The sequence below is a fragment of the Pararge aegeria genome, chromosome 18 (assembly GCF_905163445.1).
Source record: "Pararge aegeria chromosome 18, ilParAegt1.1, whole genome shotgun sequence".
NCBI classification, from domain to species: Eukaryota; Metazoa; Arthropoda; class Insecta; order Lepidoptera; family Nymphalidae; genus Pararge; species Pararge aegeria.
The window spans coordinates 5,824,503-5,850,279 of NC_053197.1; the positions used below are offsets into that span (position 1 = coordinate 5,824,503).

At 37.0% G+C, this 25,777-nt stretch overlaps 1 protein-coding gene across 2 annotated transcripts in view; it reads right to left on the minus strand.

Annotated features, from left to right (window-relative positions):
* Window positions 1-443: 443 nt before the first annotated feature.
* LOC120631597 (dopamine N-acetyltransferase) overlaps window positions 444-25,777 on the minus strand; it is a 43,393-nt gene continuing 18,059 nt past the window's right edge. The window contains exons 1-5 of one of the 2 annotated variants that reach the window (XM_039901242.1): window positions 20,253-20,276; window positions 19,781-19,905; window positions 18,930-19,110; window positions 15,452-15,657; window positions 444-1,855 (exon numbers count right to left, since the gene is read on the minus strand). In XM_039901242.1, coding sequence (XP_039757176.1) covers window positions 1,669-1,855; window positions 15,452-15,657; window positions 18,930-19,110; window positions 19,781-19,905; window positions 20,253-20,264 — 711 coding nt within the window. In that variant the 5' untranslated portion in view covers window positions 20,265-20,276 and the 3' untranslated portion in view covers window positions 444-1,668. Of the gene's footprint in view, window positions 1,856-15,451; window positions 15,658-18,929; window positions 19,111-19,780; window positions 19,906-20,252; window positions 20,277-25,777 lie in introns of those variants that run through there. The other variant, XM_039901241.1, reaches the window with a different exon arrangement.

The window sequence follows — 25,777 nt, forward strand, 5'->3', positions numbered from 1 at the left end:
CTACCATCTTAGACTGCATCATCACGTACCACAAACTGACATTTCCATCAAAGAAAATAAGATAAAAAAGAAAAGCACCCATTTTCCGAGCATTTTATAGTAAAAAAAGATTACTTCTTATACTTAAAAAAAAATATGTAATGGTAAATCTAATCAAAATTGCATGTCAATTTAAGATTGCAAGATTGGTTGCGACCATTGATAACGTAAAATTCATAATGATATTAAAGTAAACTATTGAATCGGTTATCGGATCGGCATATATTTATCTTCAGGCTTCGGGTTTTTTTTTCGGGTAAATTTTCGACGAATTGAAGACTTTTCTTATATTTCACACCTGTTCATGAGCTTACTTATTTGCGAGGCGGGAAAAATAAACAAAATGTGTTAACTTTTATCATCATTTTATTATTGTTACATACTTAGGTAATTCTAATTATTACTTTCACAGGATAGATATGTTACAACTTACTATAATTATATCATGATAATCACATTGATTTTGACTGCAGTCACATTAAATTGACGATAGGTAACTGTTATTTAAGATATTATAATATCAATCACTATAACTATATAATAAGGATATTTACTTAAATATAAGTTTTTCTTACTCACACGCATATAATGTCATGTCACACAATGTCAACGCTAGTCAAAGTCATATTATGTAAGGTCTAGCTATAATTTTTAAACATATTTTTAGACTCCCAGTATTTTTATTGACTCGCGCGTTTTACCTGCTTCTAGAAGCGTGTGCCAGAAATAATCAGCTGCGTTTACAATATCAATATCACAAGTATTTGGTTTTGCTATTAATTTTTTTAAGGCGTAACTTCACAAATTTCCTTCACGCTTATTTAGGAAGTAGTGGGTTTTACATGAACAGTTAAACATAAGGTTCAGGTAGTTGATTTAATAATGTAATTATACTTTTCTCGATATTAGGAAAAAGGGGTGCCTAAAAATAAAACTAACACCCTCCAAATCATAGTCGAAAATTATTTTTTTTTTTAAGTTTTAGCCTGAAACCTAGCAGCTGTTAGCAGCTCTGAATTTAGTTACAATAAAATAGTTTTGGTAATTTAAATTAATTTTAAATGTACCTATCACAGGTAGGTTTGATTTTTGTAACCATTCTTTCAAGCTCCTTTCAACTCTTTACATGAAAGCCGCTCGCCGAATACAATTAGTTGGTCTAGATACTGCGGCCTAAAGTAACGTGGCCTTGACTCACGCCCGCAGCTTGAAGTACAAACAAAGAGATGCCATCTTAAGCTGCCGGTGACTTTAGTTACTTACAACTCGGCGTATTCTTAGTCGTAGAGTATCCATCTGTTTTTCTCTGGATTGCTTCCAATATGTCTTCTAAACCATACATAATTTACATACTTTTTAAAATTTAAAATTTCAACGAAGCTGGTCGCTTGACTAAAACATTATGTGGTAGGTTGAGCCACGCTTGCCTAGAAGATGGTTTCTTGCCTTGCCTTGAAGGTGCTCAAGTTATATATGGCAGGAAACACAGACAACGGAAGGACGTTCCACACCTTAGTCAGCGGTTTGTATCAGAATCGTTACGAAACGTAAAAATATAAAAAAAAATGTTTTGCAATTTTCGGCGTGCAATACGGACTTAGCTTAGTAGCTTTTATTTTATATAGGTTCCTAGTTCAATTCTTTCAGGTACACACTAGCTTCAAGATGCGGCGGGTCGGGGTGTGGTGCGTACGGCAGATCTGCGTAGAAGAGGCCGTAGACCTTCTTGTATTTGAGACGCTCAGCCGCCAGGGCAGAGAAGGCGGAAGTTGTGTCCATCCGGAGAGCGCCTGCGCCGATTTCTCTTGCGATACGTCTGGAACAAGATTAGTTTATTATAAAAAAAAAGGTTTTATTTAGGAGATTAATTAGGAGGAATTATTAGGAGGATTAGCCAAGGTATTAATTAGGAGACACGATTTATCATTCTAGCAAAGCTGCATCTTTTACCCAATAACAATCTAAACTTACGGCATTAGCAATATTTTTTTACCTGATCAAAATTCAAAATACATTTATTTCAAGTAGGCCTAGTTTATAAGCACTTTTGAAACGTCATGTCAATCTGTTTGTCGTGACTCTACCACCGGTTCGGAAGGCAGATTCTACTGAGAAGAGCCGGCAAGGAACTCAGCAGATTGCTCTGTACCACCATAATTTTATAGTTTAACAATCTTTAAAAAAAATCTGTTTTGTGAGAGATGAGAGCGGATTGGCATCATCAATCGTGTAGTAAGCACGATTCGTAAATGTATTTTAATATATCGTCACCACACTGTCGTATCTGTTGTACATTAATTAATATCTCATAATAAGAATATGACTTCTTAGGAGTTCATAATATGGGTGATTATTGTCTTGTTTTTGTAGTCTTAAATCTGCTCTGTTGATTAATGAAAATAAATTTAGATATGCTCGTTTCAGTTTTTGTGAGTTAATCTTCAGCGTCGCCAACTTATTAATGCCCCACCATTGAGACAGACCGCAGTTTTTATAGAAGAGTGGAATACAGAGTCACAATACAGTTACATTAACAGCTTTACTACCGTGGGTACGGGGTGACAACGTTAATTTTCTTACTACGGGTTTAAACTAAGAATTTATCAAGAAAATCCCTGAACCAAACAATTTTTTACACGACCCTATCATTTAAGCTTTGGCTCTCGATCCGTAGTCGCACAACATGTAAGCGCTAAGGTTAACAAGGCTTATTTTTTTAAATATCACAAAAAAAATGCAGACCTCTGCGCTTAAGAATTCGTCAGGCTTCCGTATAGCGCTCTCCGATCTCACTGGGCAGGCGCAGTGGTGGGCACTGTAGTCTGGTCTGTAGTATAAGTGATAGGTCCCGGGTTCGATCCTCAGTAGTGTCAATTTGGGAATTTATAATTCAAAGTCAAAGTCAAAGTCAAAGTCAAAGTCAAATACTTCTTTATTCAAATAGGCACATAGATGGCACTTTTGATGCGTACATTACATGTAAAATATGACATAGGAGTGAGTTGATGGCGATAAATAAATTTGTCAACTTAAAACTAAAGCTACGAGGGTTCCAAACGCGCCCAAATTACCAATTACCAATGCTCGCGTAGTTTACGTTCACTGACGACAGATGGCTTGATCAACCTCTGGGACCAAGGATTTTATGGAGGAATGGCAGTGATTAAGTAGAAGTTATCTCTGGTCTAGTCTACCGACGACGACGTGTCGCTAAGCAATTTAGCGTTCCAGTAGGATACTGCGTAGTTACCGATTAGGGGTATCTGTAAAACATACCCATACATCGCTCAAAGAATAAAAGCTCGTAGAGTAAAAACAAACAATGTTGGCTTTCAGAGACTCCTGCGCACTTTAAATATCACCATTTCCGCGCAGTAATTCCGAGAGGCGAAACATATTATTTCAGGCCGCTTTAGACACGCCTACCCAGTACAGTATAATTACGATAATCAAGTCTTCGGACTGTGGAACAAAGACATAAGTCATGTCAGTGTAAATTATTTATGGTCGAATAGATCGCATTTTAATTAGCATAGATTTAGCTGCACGAAATTAATATGACCAGTGATTAAACGTTTACAATCATGAATCGCAAATTATACTACGGACTGTTCGAGGTTGTTTGAGATGTATTGGTATATCGCATGGAGTTTTGCTCTATTTGGCTTTAAATCAAGAACCTAGGGTAATTATTAAAACAAAGGTAGTTGCTTAAGTTGAGTGACGGCCGAGTGGCGCAGTGGGCAGCGACCCTGCTTTCTGAGTCCAAGGCCGTGCGTTCGATTCCCACAACTGGAGAGTGTTTGTGTGATGAACATGAATGTTTTTCAGTGTCTGGGTGTTTATCTGTATATTATAAGTATTTATGTGTATTATATTCATAAAAAAATATTCATCAGCTATCTCAGTACCCATAACACAAGCTACGCTTACTTTGGGGCTAGATGGCGATGTGTGTATTGTCGTAGTATATTTAATTTATTTATTTATTTAAGTGAATAAAAAAAGTAGTTGAACTGTATGAAATTTTTTTGAAAGAAAATCCATTTTCCTTTAGCTCGGTTTCTGAAGACTTCGTAATTAATCAGAATATTGAAAAAAGAAACAAATAAATACAAAAACCGGTAGCAGTGCATCCATATTCATCAACATCATCATCGTGTCAACTAATGGACATCGTCTTTTGTAGAGAGTTCCATATAACGCGGTCTTGTGCCGCATGGGTTCAGCGCCTCCATTCGACTAACTTAATGTCATCCGTCCACCTTGGCGTGGGCCTACCAACGCTGCGATTACCGCTGCGAGGTCACCAGCACCTTGGGACCCCAACGTCCATCGATGCTCCAAGCTATGTGGCTCGTTGAGCTACGAGTATGTCGGCAACTTTGGTTCTTCTACGGATCTACTCATTGCTGATGCTTCAATATATAGCATAGCTCTCTCCATCGTCCCCTGAGAGACCCTTAGCCTTCTTATGTGACCCATATTGGTTTGTCTTTATTACACGCAGCAACGAAGTAACTAATCGACGTGTTTGTTAACATAGATATAGTTAAAAATCCGGAGATATATTTATGTCTATTTTTACTCCAGCAAAACAAAAATCCCTCGATTTAGATTAAGATTCAGAGAGGTATACCGCCTTCATTTGGAGGACGCTTTAATTAAACATACTTATTCAAATAGTGCTGGATAGGTTTATATTTTTATTTGATAAATATGTCGGCTTTAGAATGATTGATCACAGGTTATAAAAATGCGGACAAGTTTATTTAATTTTTTTTAAAACGGACGTTCGAATTTATTAACAGTAAAGATTTCCTATCTTTAATTAAAAGTCTATTAGGAAGTAGTAAAACTTATGAATTAAGTAGGTGCTTCATTTTTTAGATAAGGCAAGATAAGGGGTTTTTTTTCCTGTAGCTATTATTGGACTTGTATTTATATTAGGCGTACCATACTGCACTGGGCCAACGTGGTGGACTACGGTCAAACTCTCATTGTGGGAGGAGACCTGTGCCCTGTAGTTGGCCGGTAATGGTTTAAAACGACGATGATGATTTATACACTAACCCATCCAGGGCTAAGTTCAAACAAAACGCACACGCTTTACGGAGTAAAGTGCGTTTTAAGCATTTCAATATCACTTGCCTAAACGGTGCAGTTTACTAGGCTACACAAAATTGCAAATTCATTCATTTGTTATAAAATAATTGTATATTATTTTATAACAAACTAGCTGTCCCGGCGAACTTCGTACCGCGGATTTTTTTTAATGAATGTTATATTTTAATGCTTATTATTCTATTCCGGTCTAAGATGAATCCAGAAAATCAAATATAATAAAAATTGGTCCAACCGTTCGTGAGTTATACCTATATATGGTGTAACTAACACAACTTTATATATATAGATTACCAAATGAAATGTTTGAGATGTCTCTCAATAGGTTCAAAGTTTATATAAAACGTAAACGTTTCTTTTTAAAATAATTAATATAGAATTAGTTTGGTTTTTTTTCCTTTCGTGTAATTTTGTATATTTTAGTTTCTCTTTTCTTTTTAACATTTTCCTTTCGAGTTATAGTTTCCATCTTCATTTAGCGACGACTTGAATAGTTCTTAAGCATCTGCAGCTACCTTTAAGTTGGATCATATGTGAATCTAACACCTTAAGCTATTATTATATATATGTTAATGTGTTACATATTATTCTTTAAGTAAATAAATAAATAAACCAAGATGGCTACACACTTGCCAAAGCCACTTCGCAGAGCATGCAAGAAACAAGAAAGGGCCGCTTTGTTTCCATCGTTCTGAAGCGTAGGTGTTAAGCCTATAGTTACACCGGAAACCACGCCCTTCAGACCGGAGCATTGCTGCTTGGTGGCACAAATAGGCGGTAGTAGTACTTCTTCCCCGGACTGCCCTACAAAATCTGTCATAGTATATGTTGCCAAGTATCTTTAAGGGCTATTTTATATATTTAAACAATTGCTAGTTTATATAAGATAAACTTGTCCATCCGCCTTCATTACGAAATATTTAGCACACGCTACATTAAATTTGTTAAATATGACTTAATTATATAGTGCGTAATGCAAAAAAAAACTCAATTATTACTATTTAAATAGATGATTTGCATATATATGCAAATATTATGATGTATGTAGATTAGATTAAGTGTAATTAAATTAGTCAAAATATAAATTCTCAATTTAACAGCAATTCGTATTCACATTCGCCTTAGGTAATTAAAGTTAGGTCAGTATGAGTAAATTCTATTTTTAACAAGATTTAACAAAAATAAAAATGATATGGATCGGTATTTTTGAAGTGTAAACATACAGTACAATATTTTTCCGAGATTTTAAACGGCCTTGTGTGGTTTTTCGCGCAATAGAAACACTAGGTAAGCCAGAAGTCCCCAACCAGACCAGACCAGAGGGCAACATTATAAATTTATAATTGCTTCGGCCGGGTATCAAACCCGCAGGTGATTACGTTTCTCGCGACAGGCGTAAATCTTGCGTTCCCTGCTGTCAAACGTCACTTTTATTTATTAATTGTAATTATATTTATTTATTGCCTGGTCCTCCCGATCTTAGGAGGTCGTCAGGAACTGTGAATTTAATCCCACCCCGACATTAAACCGAGAGGCCATTGAAATAATCTGCACGGTTACCTATCCTATGTAAGGTAATAGAAAAATCCTATTATAATACATGTATGATAAAAAAGCTTGGGTGTTACTTTTAACTTCATAGTTAAATATGAACTCGACTGTGAGATGGTGCAAACAAAAAAAACCTAGCTAAGTTTTTTGTGGGCTCTTCTTTGACCAGCAGGGACAAAAATTGTATCCCCCGATTATATCCCTTGTCAGGGGATATAATGAACATGCCTACCTACTAAATCACGGGAACATGGAATAGGAGAAGATTACCCCGTTTATTATTATATATTGGATATTATTTCCACTTTTGCGCCAATGCTGTGAGAGTTGATAAAGCGGTGGAAGAAGATACATTTTTATCCTTTCCCCAGGGAGATACTTGTCTCCTGCCCATGCTAGGAAGGCGCGTTCGGAACCCTCCTAGCTTTAGTTTTAAGTTATCGCCATCACCTATCATTAGTGGTAACATGTTCAATGTATGAACGCTTCATAAGTGCCTGTGATGTCTACACACTATGAATGAAACTTTTTTTAATTTGAATTTATCCCTTCGATACCTACGATCGCTTTTGTTTGCTCGTTTTAAAAACCCCGAACTGATGATAATATAGAAGGTCCCTACTAAGCACCGGGACGGGTTTTACCGGGTCACCAAATTGAAGGTCGAGTATAGGTCGCAGCAGAGCTCTGTGTGCTACCAAAAGGTTCTTTCTACTGCGATCACCTAACCTGCCCAGCGTGGTGATTATGGGTGGTAACCCTCCCGTTGGGTCTAGGCTACGTTGTTAATGAAGTACTCTACTACTTACTCTGAACCATTTCAAACAGTTAATTTTGCTAACAAATTACCAGAAATATTAACGTAAATGACGTCTAAGCCTTTTTTGCAACCAAACTTTAAACTCATTCGTTATTACGCCTTACGTGTGGTATGATAATTTAATAAACGATAAAGGTCCCCATTCACAGACAATCCATCACAGCGATTAGTTTCGAGCAGGTCGCAGCAATTAATCGCTTTAAAACTGTCGCTGCGATCGATCGCTACGACTCGTTTGTATCGGGACGCGGCTTTAAGCTTGGGAAGTAGGGAGCCCCAGCCACTTATCAATAGCCTATAACAGTCTACTGCTGGACTTAAGTCATTTCCCAAGGGGAAGGCTTGTCCATAATCACCACGCTGGACAGGCGGGTTGGCGATTGCAGTAGATTGTAGCACAGAGGACGCTGCTGCACGCTCTCTGTTATATTCTCTTATTCGCCTCTTACTACATCTTTGGGAAAGGTGTCGGTAACTGTATGTGGTGGTATTTGTACTGTACTGTGTTTTGGTCTGCCATCACCACACGACACGGTCAGTAACGCCTTACGTGTGGAATGATAATTTAATAAACGATAAAGGTCCCCATTTACAGACAATCCATCACAACGATCGGTTTCGAGCAGATCGCAGCAATCCTTTACTTTAAAACTGTCACTGCGATCCATCGCTATGACTCGTTTGCACCGGGACGCGGCTTTACAAAAAGCTTGGAAAGTAGGGAGCCCCAGCCAATCTTCAATAGCCTACTACTGGACTAAACTCATTTCCTAAGGGTCCCAATAGTCAGGATGCACAAGTAACATGTGCAATATGACAAAAAGATGATATAAATATTTAACGGTATAGCAATAAACTCTTTTGAGACTAACGCGAGTGCACTTGAGTTTGGAAACGCGCCAGATTGCAGGCGATCTGCTAAATCGCCTGCCTGGTAGCAGTAGACATACACGTCGCAAGCGACGGATTATGTGAACCGTGTATGGACCCCTTGAAACGTAGTATCTCTAGTAGTTTGTAAATATGTGGGTAAGAAAGTTATGAGGTGTAATTTAAAGCTCGGCTGAGTCATAATACCATAGAGTAAGTAAATATCAGTATAAAAGATACGAACAGTGGTTTATCCTTTACATGTGTTTGTGGCTTTTTAGCGGATACGCCATGATACCATTTTTACCAATATTCGAGGCTTAGTTTGACTTCCTTGTCGGTCTCAATGTGGGTCAGGGATCCACACTCCATCTTCGCGGAAATTTTGATGTTTTTAAATCCACTGGGCTTTCTTGATAACTCTATTTTTCAATTTTTTATTACCATGTTACAAGCTTTTTCTACATGTTAACTAATTAAAATTTTAGACAAAGTCTTAACCCGCGGGAATGTTATCTGGTTCTGGGATTAAAAGTATCCTTATGTGAGTACATTGGTTCAAACTTAACACAACGACTTTCGCATTTATAATATTAGTATCTAGTAGTGCTGCTGCATATACCCAATCAAAAGTTGTATTATTTATTATTATATTAATATTATTTATTATTATACTTACTTCATGAAAATTACCGAAACAACTGTTTTATCGCGATCTATCTATGTTTGCTAAATTAGATGACTTTGTTAAGCCGTTTGAGTATTTATAGCTCTTTTCAGAGCACGTGTAAGGTCAGTCATACAATACAATATTTACATTACTTCCACTTGTCTTATCTCGTCTGTATCAATCTTGTGACCTCATGTTTGACAGTTATTGTATGAGGAGGTGGCTAATTTAACATTGCAAAATGCATATCGCGTATTTATATCCGGTAATTATTTTAAAATACGGTTCGCGTCACGCCTGAAGTAATGAAATGAATATTTGATTGTATTTTAAAATATAGTTCTAAATAGATTCAGATAAATCTAAAACCAGAAATGTATAGGTACGTATGTTTAACACAACAATCGTGTTGTAATTATACTAATTTTATTATACTATAATTCACCATTAGAGGTCATATAAAATGTTAATATGATTATAAGAATGAGGTTCCGTCATTTTGAAGTAATAATTTTATTAAGTAGACAATATGAGCACGGGATGGTTATACTGTCATGTTTAATCTGTGACAGGCGGCTCGTTTTGTCGTCGTAAATTGCATGTGTGAACAGCGCGTACATAATAATGATACAATTTTATTGTAACATGCCACTTTATTAATAAAGTGATAAACAAGTGGCAAGATGGAGTCGTTTCATTCAGCGGACAATGATCTTTGATACAGTAACCCAGATGTTTCATAATAGTAAACTAAGCTTAACTTAAAATCGCATCGCATCTCTCGTGTATACTTCGCGAAAAGCAGGAGAATCTGTACGGAGTTATTTATAATTTCTTCAATCCGTTTACTCCACACCAAACAGATCATCGGCAATGTACCCTCTACGCACGTTTTGCTCCGAAACTTGTTGACTTTACAATGATTAATTGTTAACATTTATTTCCGCAAAGTAACGCCTGCTTCTATCCAATATTCTATCATCAATAGCCTCTAACAGTCCACTGCTGGACTCAGTTCCCATCGGGAGGTTCTGCTTATAATCACCACGCTGGCTGGTGATAGCAAAGGTGGGTAGCTACTACCCGTTCTCCTTTATACTCCCTTAGTCGCCTCGTACGTAATGTATTCTGAACAGCCGTCACCATTCGGCAAAATATTCACCGTAAACTCGCATAAACACCTATCCAATACGAGCTCTAAAGACAAAATTCCTTATCGTATCAAATCCTTAACAGTATATAATCTTTATGCTTATTCACATTTTTTGTAAAGCCTTCATCCATAAACGATCATGACACCAGTATCACAGCATCACTACCGCGTATCGCGTGTCGGATTAGGTACTTATCTGTGCCAATTATGATTGCAAAATTATTGAAAAACTGAGGCGAGCAGGCAGCGTTTGAAACTGTATCGCTTCCTGTATATTTATATTTGCAATTTATTAAAAACTAGAACTGTTCGTGGCTTCTCGTGTTCTTTGCTTTCTTACTAGGTGTGTCCAGTAAACCCATTTTATCTTCATCATCATATGATCATTCGATGCACGATCACTGCTGGACACAGGTCTTTTAAGGGAGTTCGAAATTTCACTGTTTTGTACCGCTTGCGTCTAGCGGTTCCTGCGATTCGCTTGATGTCTCGGTGTGGTTATGTGTGTGTCGTGGGGTCTCCAAACCAGTACGGCTAGTATAGGCGGGAGACAATTATTTCCATGTGGGCCTATGCTCTGATGGTTTATACAGCTGTGGGAGAAAAAAATTTTTATCATTTCCCCGGGGGATAATTGTCTCCTGCCGAAGCTAGCCGTGCTGGAATGAAATAAGTTTAGCTTTTAACAAGTAGATTTTTATACTGCAACTAATTGTATTGGTCTTATTCAGACATATTCGGGTCGATCGAAAAATAGTTTGCAGACAATTTTCGTATCGTATACAATTTAATTTTTTAATTTTATAGTAATAATTGGAGAATCAAGCAGATGACCCATGTACTCTTCATGTACCTCTAATGACACCGGCAACCACGCCCTTCAGACCGGAACACAGCATTGCAACAATGCTGCTCAGCGGCAGAAATAAGCATTGCGATAGTACTTCCCCGGACGAGCTTTGCCACGAAAAGCTCGAAAAATTCAATAAATTCATTTTTTAACAAGTAGATTCTAGCTTGTACGACGCTCGTAAAATAATTTAGCCATGCACCAGACATGCAGAGTCATAGAGGATACTAATTAAATTTTTTATGCTATCTTCATATCTTCTTTGTATTACAGCATAAGAAATTAATTCAGTTTCGGTTTTAATAAGTAAATATAGCTTGTTTAACGGTCGTAAATTATTGCATGAGTATAATGTAAAAAGTTTAGTCTTTATTAAGTAGATCTAGTTTTTACAATGCTGCAACAAAAAAATATGTTAAGAACCTATTTCAAATTTAATCTAGACATATCCATCCGGGTCACTATCCCGCCGGAGCTAAAAAATACACTAAAAAAATATGCATACAATTTGTGTACACTCGTAAACACTTGTCCGTATCTAAGGCAACAGAAATTAATTAAGTTGCTTTTCAGTAGATGTTTGTTTTTACAATGCTCTCTGGTCACAAAAAAGGTTTTTAAAAAACGTCCGATGAGTTGGTAAGACCAGATTCACTGCTCACTTGACACTACCATATACAATGCCAAATTGCTGGCGATAGAAGGAAATTGCAAACAATCGCCGAGAGGATAGTCATGGAGGTTGTTATGGCCTTCAGACATGAGAAGCACGGCTGAAGGAGGAGGATCTAGACATATCAAGTTCAGCTCCAGTTCCAGTTTTGTGCGTTTCCGTAATTATATAATAATTATTAATGTTCAGATTCTTATGCCTTTTGAAAGTTATACGTTACGGCGTAGATCTAGGGAAATTCGCATCTTTTTGAATTCAAAAAAGGTATTTAAATACTTATATGTAATACTATAAATTGATTTAATAATAAAAACATAATAGAAGACAGCAATTACGTAGGTAGCCTTGACAAAGAAAAACAGTTATTCAACAATAACAGAATATGAAAGGAACTAGTTTGGGGTAATGGGTATTTAATTAAATACATTTCTTTATTTTTATACTTGGAAATACTAGAGAAGTGCAAACAATCCTTAGTGTACTTACCGTAATACCTAAGTTATCAACCTACTATAACTATAAGAAATAACTTCTTACCTAGCTCACCTCTACTTTTTGAAGTTACAGGCGTTTTTAATGTAATCAATTACATATAACTTGCTTTAAAGGTGAGGTGTGAAGACTACTAATTCGCATTTGGCCAAAGCGGTGGATTGGTAGTGGGTCACTATGAGTTCATTATGATTGGACTTCTTTATGTATTCAATATACTGTTAAATGTGAATTAAGCATGATATTGAGTCGCCCCGTTTAAGTTAAGAACCTTATGTTTTTGGGTATAAATAATGTTCACAATAAAAATCATAATCTCACAATATACCCACTCATTTATCTAGCTGGATCCTGGCTGATGCCCACCTAAGGCTGCTTTATCAACAATGATGTACAAGGCAACTTAGCAGTGAGTGCGATCAAAGCTACGAAACTATTCTAAGACGCGTAGCTGAGAACACGCATATCTCTCAACAGAAATCTAGCTTCGTTGAACGCACTTCCATCAGGGTTAAGCTGAGCTGGGGTATAAAAATAGAAGGTCCATATACCCATATATCTGGTTACAGCGCCCTCACAGGGTTCCGTTTCAAATGTAAACATTAGATTGACATTCTTTTATGAAAATATAATAATTATGTAATCTATATGAAATTGTAATGAACTTGTAATTGAATAAATAAATAAATATATGCCGAGTGGTAGCCCGCAGATCGGAATAAAGTTGTCACTACCCCTCTTTCCACGAGTCTCATACAACGGCAGCAACGTCAGCTGTGCTACTATTGCGATCGCCAAAACAGCCCAGCTTGGTGATTAAGGACAGCCACTTCCGTTGGGAAAGACTTTTACAGCATTGGGCTGTTATGTGGTATTGCTGATGATAATACCTATGTTATGATCATTAGCAAATCTCTGGTGGCTAAACAGAATAGCAGTATGTAGAGCTAGTAGCTAAGCAGCTTAGCACATAATATCTGGTAGCTACACAGCTTATCAGTCTCTGTAGCTACACAGCTTATCAGTCTGCGTAGCTACATAGCTAAGCCCATAGCGGCTGCACAGCAAAATAGTCAGTGTAGCTACACAGCTTCTCTGGTGGCTTCACAACTAAGAACTCTGTGTAGCTGGTAGCTACACAGCTCAGCACACTGTTGGCTACAGTTTCAGTGTTGTCAGTTTAGCAGATTTGTCTGCAGTCTATATCTAAAAAACCGCACGAATGTAATAATATAAAAAGCCGGACCTAAAACTTTGACTGAGACATACAATGTCCTGCTTCTGATACATATAATTTATTTGAAGGATTTTTTTACAAATAGGTAGGTCACGTATGTACGTAAACAAAGGCGTTCAACCTTATTCTATTTTTAGTAATACGTTAATAATCGCGTATTTAGATTATAAATTGTTGGAATTAATGTGTCTTAACTTGCTAAAGAACGTTTACTTTTTTTTTAAATACTTCTTTTTTGACATAGGCACTTAGATGTTGAAGACAGAAATTACTCTGCGATGCTAATGGAAGGAGGCGACTTCCAGAAATTGTGCTAAAAGTGAGTTTCAGACAAGTGTGTCCTGCGACTCCGTGGGGTCGCTTTTCTCGTCTCGTTCTCGTAGTGGGAGGTCTATAATAACTCGGGGGCGGAGTCGCCACTCCAGTCGCGTCGCGTCGGACGCATTCGACGGTGTCCCGTCCGTTGCCACTTTTGTTTCGCAACTAGTCCGACTAGGTAACTCTGGTTCTTCTATGGATGTTATAATTGAATAAAAAAATATGTTTTTTCTCAAAAAAAAAAAAACAATTTCTGCAACGAGCTACTCCGAGTAAAGTCATTGAGTAATTCTGAGCTATCTTATGAAAAACTTAGCGATCACCCTTCGGAGATATAAGCCATCACAGGCAATAGGCACCGTGCATAAAACTAGTCTTTACGCACTCAGGGATTTTCGACTAAAATATGTCATGACCCATTGACTAATTATGAGCTATCCTATGAGAAAATTCGCGATCACGTTTCGGAGCTATAAGCCACCACTGGCATTAGGCACCGTGTATAAAACTAGTCTTTACGCACTCAGGGATTTTCGACTTTAATATGTCATTGCCCATTGAGTAATTCTGAGCTATCGTATGAGAAACTTCGCGATCACGTTTCGGAGCTCATCACTGGCATTAGGCACCGTGCATAAAACTAGTCTTTACGCACTCAGGGATTTTCGACTTTTATATTTCATTGGGCTTATTAAGCGAAAGCTTAGTAACGTTTCGTTAGAGCTTACGAACTAAAATATTACCTAGGAAAGGCTAAAATCAATATCTAAATTAAGGCGACCCAATATATAGTTTTACCAATTTTGGTATTGTCTGCAATATTAACAATTTTTTGCAAAATAAATATTTTTTTAAAATTATTTTGGCCGGATAAGCTTTTTCACTACCAAAACGTAAGGGATAATCTATTTTAAAACTTTTTTTAAATAATGAATACGCCTACGAAATTACAATGGTTAAACGATCAAAGAAATAATTTCAGCTTGAATCGATAATCGAATACCTATATTCACATAATTAATAGTCACAGAGAACGCAACCGTTTCCTAAACAATCATATCCTACAATATGGTTCTAGTCTCTGCATTTAGTATTTATGGCGCTTGAACCACATTTTTATTCCATTAACGTAACATAGGCAATTAAACATTTGGAATGTACGCCTTCTATTAAATACGTAGCAATTTACGTTATTGTAGTTCCTATGTTAATTGGATGAGAAATATCATATTTACATAATTCTAATATCACCACTTGATCTGTTCCCCTCAATTAAGTCATTAAAACTTCTTTAACAGTGATCACTATACTTACTTAGTATTTAAGGATAGAATACCTAAGTTTATACTTGGACAATTCTGTAAGCAATGTAATAGGAGAGCTCCAACTGCCTATTTATTTAATACCAATTCTATTACTCTTTTAGATAAATAATATGCATTTAAGTGCAGTAAGTTTAAGTTATTTTTAGGAGTATCGTTACGTGATTGAAGCAGAAATGACGAGATCCGTAGACAAACGAAAAGCAGGGTCGCTGCCCACTGCGCCAATTGGCCGTCAATCAGTTGAATAATATGTGTATCTAATACCTTAGGTCACCTTATTACTATATGTTTACTTAGTTCCTTAAACTCAATTAAACATAAATACTTACTCAGTTTCCTCACATAGCACCCTCATGAGCCCCCGTCCCCGCCAGCCGGTGTGAGTAGAAGCTATTCTGACTTCCACGACAGTATGGCAGCTCGGGTCCAGCTTGTCCCAGATCTTGGCTTCGCGGTCCAAGTGTCCCAAGAGTTTGAGAATTCTCTTGAACTTCGGGTGGGCGCAATCGTCTGATTTATCCGTGTAGTCTACTTCCTGGATGAGAAATAAATAAACTTATCATCATCATATCAACTTATTACAGTGTAGACGTCTTCTCCTACAATGAAGGGTAAAGAAAGTAGTCCACCACGCTGGCCCAGTGTGGTTTGGACTCCACACGCCTTTAAGGACATTTTGGAGAACTCTCAGGCATGCAGGTTTTCTCACTATGTTTTGATGGAGCAAGCACCGTTAATTTCTTGGGCTGGGATTCGAACTCTGCCCTCCGAAAGTGAAGCCAAAGTCCGAACCACTAGGCTAACCAATAAACTTATGATAATAGTAAAATTAAAGGTAAGGTTTTAACGCAGTGATTCTTAGTTCGATTTTTACATTTTCTCTGTTCTGGACTGCTTGGAGGCTTTGACCGTGGCTAGTTACCCAAATCAGAGGTGCCGTCAAGCGATGCCGTGTAAAAACTGATTAGGTGTCTGGGTTTAACATAGCTGCCATTCCCCTCTTTTATGTAGTTAGATATACTGTAAGTGGCAAATAGCCCAGTGCAGTAGAGGCGTGATAGCCCACTGGTTAGAGCTACGATTTTCGTTTCGGGGTGACCGAGTTCAAAACCTGGCACGCATCTATGACTTTTCTAAGTGATGTGCGTTTTAAATAAGGCAATTAAAATATCACTTGCTTTCGCTGTGATTTCTCCATAGTATTCTCAAAGATGTGTGAAATTAGCACATTTGCCCAGCATCGTGGACCGTTGGACGATGTACCTTCGTACGACATACCTTCTCATTCTGAGGGATGACTCATGGCACTGGGTCGGTCATGGGTTGATAATGAGACATAACCGTAGAATATGAAAATCTCTTCTAGAGATCAAAGACTAATTTTGAAACTCCCCTCTTTATTAAAAGGCTAACTGACTAGAGCAGTAATTACTGACCTATATCACAGAGTAAATACAAAGTGTTTCCTATATATTTTTATCTTCTCTTCCCCTATCATTAATATTTACATATAATCAATAGATACAAATTCTTTTATCAAGGCTCCCAAGATAATGTTATCTTATCCAACCACAACATAATAATGGGTTATTAGAACAGGTTACAAACAACTATCAATAATAAGAATGAGTGAATAAGACAAAATTCCTTTCTATCCTGTACAACTATAATGTATAATATGGTACCGCTAAGCCAATAAACTTTATAAATCGACTTTTATTAATATATTTGGCATTTAGTTAAAGCTACGTTTGTCCCCTCACCAACATAGTACGATGGATGGCAAGAGCCCAGGTACAGGACAGCTTAACGTGCTCTGCAGGCACGGCGTTGCCAGAGTGCAGTGGCGTGCACTTCATATATGCACAAAGCACTGCATACCCAAAAACCGTATTGAAGGAGAATTTTTGCCCTTTTTATGCAAATGACCTGCTGAATGCATACCCTGGTAAGGAACCCGGTACACGCCACTGCCAAGGTGGATCAGCCTATATCCAAACTTCGGGATAGTACTAAGAATTTCTTGATAGAAGAACCCAATACTTATTCATTGGCCTGACTTGTGGGTCGAACCCAGGAACCAATCGTCGAACCAATTTCCTAACGAAGTTTTCTGTTACCGTTAAATAAAGTGATCCAGTGCGGTTTGGTGGACTCCACACGCCCTTGAGATCATTATGGAGAACTCTCAGGCATGCAGGTTTCTTCTCGATGTTTACCTTTGCGTTAAAGCATAAGATATTTTCATTGCTTGAATTCAAAAAACTTATCTATGGGTACTTTATAGGTTATTTTGTAGCGTATATGAACAAATAAATAAAAGTTACTTAATATAACCTACTGGAAAACTTAATGATTGCTTGCTCTCGGCGACTTCTTATCGTAATTGAAAATTATTACACGTCGAGCGAACTGTTGACATTCAATCAACACCTGGGCGGAAGTATAAAGACCTACATTAACTTACAATGCCTACGTTTACAGTGCTTGTACCTAAAAGGACTGGGGCCAATGACCTAAAGTGAGGGTTAGGTTCCGCTCGTTTTATAAAACTTCGATTTTCGTTTCGCGTTTCAATTCTCTGGTTTTTTTTTAGGGAATTTTATAATGCAAAGTGCCTTCTCTCTTGAGCGTCGTTTTCGTTGTTTATTCGTTATTTGATGATGCATTCTAAGATGGTAGCGGGCTAGACTAATAAACAGTTAACGCGGGATCGTACCGGAACGTTTGATCGGCACCTATTTGACGTGTCCGATAAATAAACGCATGAAAAGTGGCTGTTTAGATCGATTAAAATATAAATAAAGTAGATTAGTGAGATAAATAAGTTCGGGGCATTTTGTCGTTCTCAGCCCGACTAATAAAAGAAGCTCATACATTGGGCGGATTTTTTTAAATAGTAATTATTGACGGACCAACACTTGGGCCATGCAAGGAACACGTCCTGCAACGTGCTGTCATGATTCCATCACCATGAGGTGTAGGAATTAAGCTTGTAATCACACCGGCAACCACGACTTTAGAAAGGGACGCAGCATTTTAACTATGCTGCTTAGCGGCATGGCGTCAGTACTTCCCCGGACGAAATCTGTCAAAAGAAGCTCTGCTACTTTCTCGCGTTTCCCTTAACGTACCTCTCGTCTCACAACTCCGTTTGAGCAGTGGCGTGCAATTCATAGATGCACAAATGCACTGCCTACCCTAAACATTTCATGCAACTTGTATAGAAGGAGAATTTCTCAATTTTACGCCATCCTCCTGCTTTTTTCCTGTTTAAAACTCCTATGCACGCCATTGAACATGAGTTGTAGGAATTAAGTTTACATCGGCAACCATGACCTTCAGAGAGGGATGCAGTATTTTAACAACAAAACTGCTTAGAAGCATAAATAAGTATGGCGTCAGTACTTCCCCGGACGAGTTCTGTCAAAAGAAGCTCTGCTACTTCCACGCGTTTCCTTTAACGTGAGGTACGTTCGTCTCACAACTCCGTTTGACTGATGATGTCAGTGGCGTGCACTTCATACATGCACAAAAGCACTGCATACCCTAAAATTGATATAAAGGAGGATTTTTGCCATTTTATGCAATTTCCTTGCTGTGTGCATACCTTGGTAAGAAACCCAGTGCACGCCACTGGATGATGTGTAGGAATTAAGATTGTAATGACACCGGCAACCACGACAACTTCAGAAAGGGACGCAGCATTCTAACAATGAAACTGATTAGCAGCATAAATTAGCATGGCGTCAGTACGAATTCTGTCAAAAGAAGCTCTGCTACTTTCTCGCGTTTCCCTTAACGTACCTCTCGTCTCACAACTCCGTTTAAGACAATTCCTACGTAGTCGCCGTTCTCGTCGACGGCTGCTATGGAAGCATCGTCAGCAAGTGAACTAGAAGCATATTCTTCTAGTTCGAAGCAACGGGATTCAGGTGTTTCCAATAGGTTGATTGTTTGGTTCAAAGGTTCGTCGAGGAAGAAGAATCTGTTGACAAAAATGTTATTAAAAAAAATTACGGAACTAGAAATCCCGGTTAAGTTTGTAGCACTTAAATAAAATATTGGAAGTATTGGATGAGCGGTTGATATTTGGCTATTAAAACTAAGATCATTGCATATCTACACTAAAAAGCGCGAATATATTTTTTTGATATTTTACGGAATTAGAAATCCCGGAAAATTAATTTAAGTACGTAGCACTTCAATTAATTATTGGAAGTATTGGATGAGCGGTTGACATTTGGCTATTAAAAATTTGTTGATACAAAAAACCCCGACTTTGTTATACAACTGAAATGCAACAATTTTCTACAGAATTTTTTAGTCGGTGCCAAGTAAAATGTTAAATTACTAGGTACTTTTTAATCGAACGTTATCCTTTGTTATTTTTAGATGCTTAACAAAGTCAGTTTATGTGTCAATTTTTTTTAAACAAACGCTTTCCATTCTAATTGGCAATTCCCGTACCATGTACCATTTCCGACTAATAAATTGTTCCAGCTGTATGTGCTATGTTCCATAGCGTCATTTTATATATTTTTGTAGTAAATGCTGTGCACATATTTATAAACATTTCCTTTCATATTTATTGTGAACAAGCTGTTTGTGTTCCTTAAGTAAATAAATAAAATAAAAAGAAATAAATTATAAGTTACCTTCTAAGAAAATCTATTACAGATTCCTTATCCTTTGGCGTCAGTTTCTGCAGGGTGTAAGCATGTGGAATCGCCCGGGGCCGAATGGTCAACTCAGAGAGCTGTTTTGGCAAATTGTCAGCTAACTGTAAAACAAAAAAAACAATGGATTATTGTACAGGAAAGCTATAATATACCTACTGATGCTGTGGTAACGGCAAAAAAGAATCAAACAATCGGTGCAACAATATGTTTGCTTTCAATGTAGCACTGCATTCGATTTTCGAATAAAAATATTTTTGAATTATAATTTATATATTAGGGTGAGCTCGCATTCGATTTTCAAAGTCAACAAAAAGATTTAATATGAATTTGTTTTTTAATGTTAAATTATGCTATGATCACATAGACATTATTCCTAATAACTTTTTAATTATTTTACGGCTTTTGTTTGATTGACATAGATTGTTGTTAAGAAGGAAAAAATATTTGCACCATGGTCCATGCTACGAGTAGGTAGAGGTTTAGTAGACTGACATGGGAATCATCAGCCATCCCATGAGGGATCGAGTTTAAAATGACCTATTGTACCTATGCGTCGACACCACCTGACATCCGATATGGGTAACAAAAGACGTGACAAAGTGCTTTATTGTCATCTTCTTAGTCATCGTCAATTTAAAGATGATGATATTATTGTTATTAAAACTGGAATGATCTAATATTAACACCCATGAACTAGGTACAAGCTCCTTTAGTTTCATAGTTTAATAGTTTCATAAGCGAACTATGGACAGGCGGAATGGACGAAATAGTAACTCCGGTTTTTTAAAGATTTGTACAATCCTGATTTGATTTCTTAAAGATACTGCGAGTAAAGCTCTCTCCATTGCCCACCGAATTATTTTGAGCTTTATTATCGGTACTCATCACTCAAAGCTCAATGCCATTAAGTAAAGCGACCGTTTTTACCGGTATTGTGGTACTATCACTTTGTATGAAGACTTAAACGATAAAAAAGCTTAAGTGTTGCTCCAACTTCATAGCTTGATATTAATTTACTGTGAGATAGTGATAAGAAATATAAAACTATCCAGCTAAGTTTGTTGTGGGCTCTTCTTAGACCAGGGCGCGTTTGGAACCGTTTATGTTTAATAAGGCACACGAAGTTATCACCATCCCCTTACAATTATGGCAACAGATATTTATGAACGCTTAATAAGTGCCTGAGATAGGCCTACATGAATAAAGAAATTTTGAATTTAAATTTGACTTATTTCTTGAGAGTCTGAGGAGTTTTGAAAGCTGCCTATCCAAGTATGATAAGGTAATTTAATTCTATCAATTGGGTATATCTAAGTGCACTGTGTTTGTTTAATGACCAATTGGTGTTGTTATTTTTTACGTGTTAACCAGACAAAATTGGCCAGTGTTTATTCATATTAATAAGTAATATTACATGAGAAAGCGTGTTTGTGTGTTTATTTGTATCTTTGTTACAAATGTATATGTTTGATTATCAAATTTGTTAACCTGCAATCACGCAAATAAAGAATTGAATTTGAATTTCAATGTTCAGCTCAACGAATGAACCGAAAAAGAGATAGTTTGCATCCTGAAGAAGGATATAAGATACTTTTTATCCTTGAAAAACGCTCTGGAACCATACCATGGGGATGCTAAAAAATAAACTTAGTTAAGTAGGTACGGCATAACAGCACAACCTCTGTCCTGGATATACTTTTTAGTTTAAAAAATAAAATGTTGCTGTTTATATATTTTTATACAGAATTAAGAACATGCCGAACCCTTATTTAGCATACAGAGCCCAAAACAGTGAAAACGCCGAACGCACACTCGCGGAATGTTGCTAGCTGACAAAGTTATCCCATTTTCATCATTTTATGGTAGACGTTTAGAAAATTAGAAATAAAATAATTGCTGCCAACTGCTATATGGAATATTCATAATAATAAATAAATAGATATAATACGACGATACATTCTAGCCATCCAGTCCCCAAAGTAAGCGTAGCTTGTGTTATGGGTACCAAGATAACTTATGAATGGTGTTTTTGAATAATATAACATAAATACTTATAATATTCAGATAACACACAGACACTCGGACTCTGAAAGTTCATGTTCATCACACAAACATTTTCCAGTTGTGGGAATCGAACCCACGGCCTTGGACTCAGAAAGCAGGGTCGGAATCGAAATGAAGTGATTAACTGCCTGTTCAAGGAGCACTCCTAAAGTGGAGAAGTTTCTGATGTTTCATCATTAGCCGTTTTCACGGTTTCTGTAGGTTTTTAATTCTGAGTATGTTTATTATACACAAGCTTTTAACCGCAACCTAATTGGCAACGAGTTCTGCATCGGGTCCAGTGATAAATAAGAAATGGTGCCAAATCTTTTGGATATGAATCTGTAAGGTGAACTAAAACGATAGGTCAAGAAGTAGAAAAAGGAAGGCATTATTTTATGGGCATTAATTTAGTCTCAAATCAAAGTTTATTTACATTAATTCTTATGTCTTAAATCACTTTAGAATGGTCACCAAGAATGCATTGTACCTACATAAAACGTAGGGCATAATAGAGATAAAATTATTCATTGTGCCTCTCTCTTAGACCCTAAATTGCTAAATGAATCTAGTTCGTGACTTGAAGTAGGGCTGCAAATGAAATGTATATAGCAGATTCAGTTTTCTGATTTTGATATTTAAGTTTTCTGCAATAGGGACTAAATTCGCATAAAACACAGCCTTAATTGTTCCGCTATCATAGTGATAGGCTTTACTAAGTAGGTTAGGTCAGTGTTTGCTGCATTAACATAGCATTGTATTACCTTGATACTAAGTTGAGCAGTGGGATGTTATTACCACTCAAAAATACTTGATGGTTCACAACTTTACTTTTATTTTGCGAGTATGCCTACATTGTGAGGTCATCATCGTCATCATCATCCGCAGTCCCACTGCTGGGCTCAGGCCTCGTCTTTCATAGGGGACACGGTCTTAGAGCATAGATTCACCACGCTGCTCCAAAGTGTGGTGGTGGACTTTAATGACTCTTATTACAAGTAGAAGTAAGTGATTATAAACGGGACTGTTGTTTAAGAGTACAAAGCCCATTATAGATAAGAAAAAATTGATTGCAAGCCATAATTCGGACTTAGAGAAAATCATTCTGCAATTGAACAGTTTCATATAGAAAAGTTCGGGTAAAACTCTGTGGTGTCTGTGTGTGCGTGTGTGAATTAGATATTATTTGCAATATGAATTAATTAGTTGGGAATGTTGGATGAAAATCGGTCAAAGATGGCTGCCGCCTCAAAATAGCGATTCACATATTTTTCACAACTCCCTCAATATTGATATCCAATGTTAGGGCATCTCTTGTAGCATAAAACGGTTTTTTTTTAAAATTTTAATTCAATTTAAAGTCAATAAGACTTCTACTTTGACTTTATTACGTTTTGATCTAGTTTCGACACAGAAAAATTATTCTAGGTGACTATTGTCAACGGAAACTTCTACTGTATGAACTGTCAAACGAAATGTCAATTTCGTTTGACAGTTCTTCAAAGGTAGCAACATCTCCTTGATTCCAGCATTGTTATCCTTCTTTAGTTGCGTGTGATTTGACATTGTGGCATGAAGACATTTTAAACTAATATCGAAAAAATATCGACAACTTATTTCCTGTTATAATTATCGGTGCTTTTAAACATCTCATCTTCATCATGTTCTATAAACACAGAGGTAGCTTAGACCCGCCACACTGTTCTATTTCGGGTTTGCGGGCTCGTGTTAGTTATAATAACCGAGAGTGAAAGCTTAGCAAGCTCTCTGAAGCCTTGGGGAGGACAGTGCAAAAGCCCCGGCTTTTACTGAGAAATCCTTAAGGTGAGACTTCCGCACGAGCTTTCATTCTCCATTTTACCCCTTTAGGGGATGATACCCGCAGATTATTAAAAAAAACACGTGTTTGAGCCATTTGTTTTTTTTGTCTTTACCAAAAACCCAAATAGCAAGTTTGATGGATATAATTAGGTATATCGATCAAACTTGGTATTTATATGTACTTGAAAAATTATGCATAACTTACTACTATATATTAATTATATAGTAGTAAGTTACTTCTGTAAATTACTAGTGTAAGTGTACTGATCAGAATACAGTAGTAAGTTACTTCTGTATTCTGATTGGAATACTTAATCAAAATACAGTAGTAAATTACTACTGTATTTTGATCCGTATGTAAGTATTCTGATCAGAACTTACTACTGTAAGGATTTCGATCTGCCGTCACCACTCGGCACCTACGTAAGAGAGTAAGAGGCCTTTCTCTCAAAATATAAAATTTCTACGATGGGCAGTGAATCAGGACATAGCCTTTAATTGTTGTTTATTATATACAAGTTGTTAATAAATACCTACTTGCAAACTACAGGTGTGTCTCTATAGATATCATATTGTACTGAGTAGGAGCCCTGAATGGTCTGCAAACAATGACATCGGCAGTCAAAGGCAGGGTTTGCCGTTTAATATATGCGTCTTATTTAATTGATTGTCGATTTACCTGACGACATACATAAATATGGGGACGGTTAAAGTAATTCTATGTAGTAGTTTTATAGCATTGGTTTGTTTTATGGACCTGCTTAGAGTTTTATTGCACTAGTAAGACCATGTTTTGGTGACAACGTATGGTTCTTTTCTGATTTATTATACCTGTACTAAACTAATTCATACTCGAAGCGGTGATAGCTTTGTGGTTAACGATCTCCCTGTCGGGGGTATAAAGTTCAATCCTCGGCACGAATCTGACTTTTCATAGTATTGTGTTTTTTTTTCAATTTACGCATATCAAATATCACGTGCTATTATGGTGTTAGAAAAACGTCGTCAGGAAACTTGCATGCCCTAGAGTTCTCCATAATATTCGCAAAGTCGTGTGAAGCCTACCAATTCGCACTTGGACGACGATATAAACCGTTTTTCATTATATTTAGCTAGAATGTGACATTTAACTCCAATTTATAGGGTGTCTAATGATAAAGCCGGAAGGGGCTAGTTAAATTCATCAAACCTTGTCATGTTTTGGGATAAACAACTAAGTATAAAAGGTTTATTTCTAATCTTGCTCAGTCAAAATTAACCTTGATAAAACTAACTATGCGCGGACATGTTATAAGTTCCTTACATTACACAAATGTTCCTTACATTACAGTAAATGTACACTGTAATAAAAGGATTTTGATTTATTTCTTTTCCCTTGACCTTACGCATTTTATGCTCAATTACAGTTTATTGTTCACCGTTTATGTCTCTGAACACCTTTTGCTATTTATTTCATGGTTAAAACGATTGACTTTTTTGCAAATAAGTTTTTATTTGAATGGGTTAAGCATTCCGTCACTTGTTTACTATTTATTGTTTTTCATTAAATCCTTATTATTGTAATTGCGAAAGTTTTTTTTTCTTTATGCCCTAACTAAATAACCAATCAACTTGATTTTTGGTATAGAGTTATTTGAAAGGCTAGGCTAGACTAGCATAGGCATAGTAATCCGAGGAAAACAAACAGCTTCCATGGGCTTTAAAAGGAAGTATGGGCATGTTAAGAAAGATCAGAGTCATTCAGCGGGTGACGGAAAAAGCTGTCCTCAGAGTATACGTTATCAAATTAGTAATGAAGAGATCTGTGGAAGATATAAGAACACAATTCAGTGAGTTGCGAAGCTGAAGTGGCAATGGGCGGAGCACGTAGCACCGATGGAAGTAAGGGGTCCCAAGGCATTGGAGTGGCAGACCCGCTCTGATAAGCGCAGCGTTGGAATGGCTGGATATAGGCGGCTATGTAGCCATTAGAAATATAGCCACATCTAGAATTCCTATCTTCTTTCTTATCCAGGTCTTTGTCCAGCAGCGGATTTTGTTTTGGTTGATGCGCAATAAACAATGACCTTCCGACGATGTAGCAAACTTTGTAATCCTACAATCCAAATT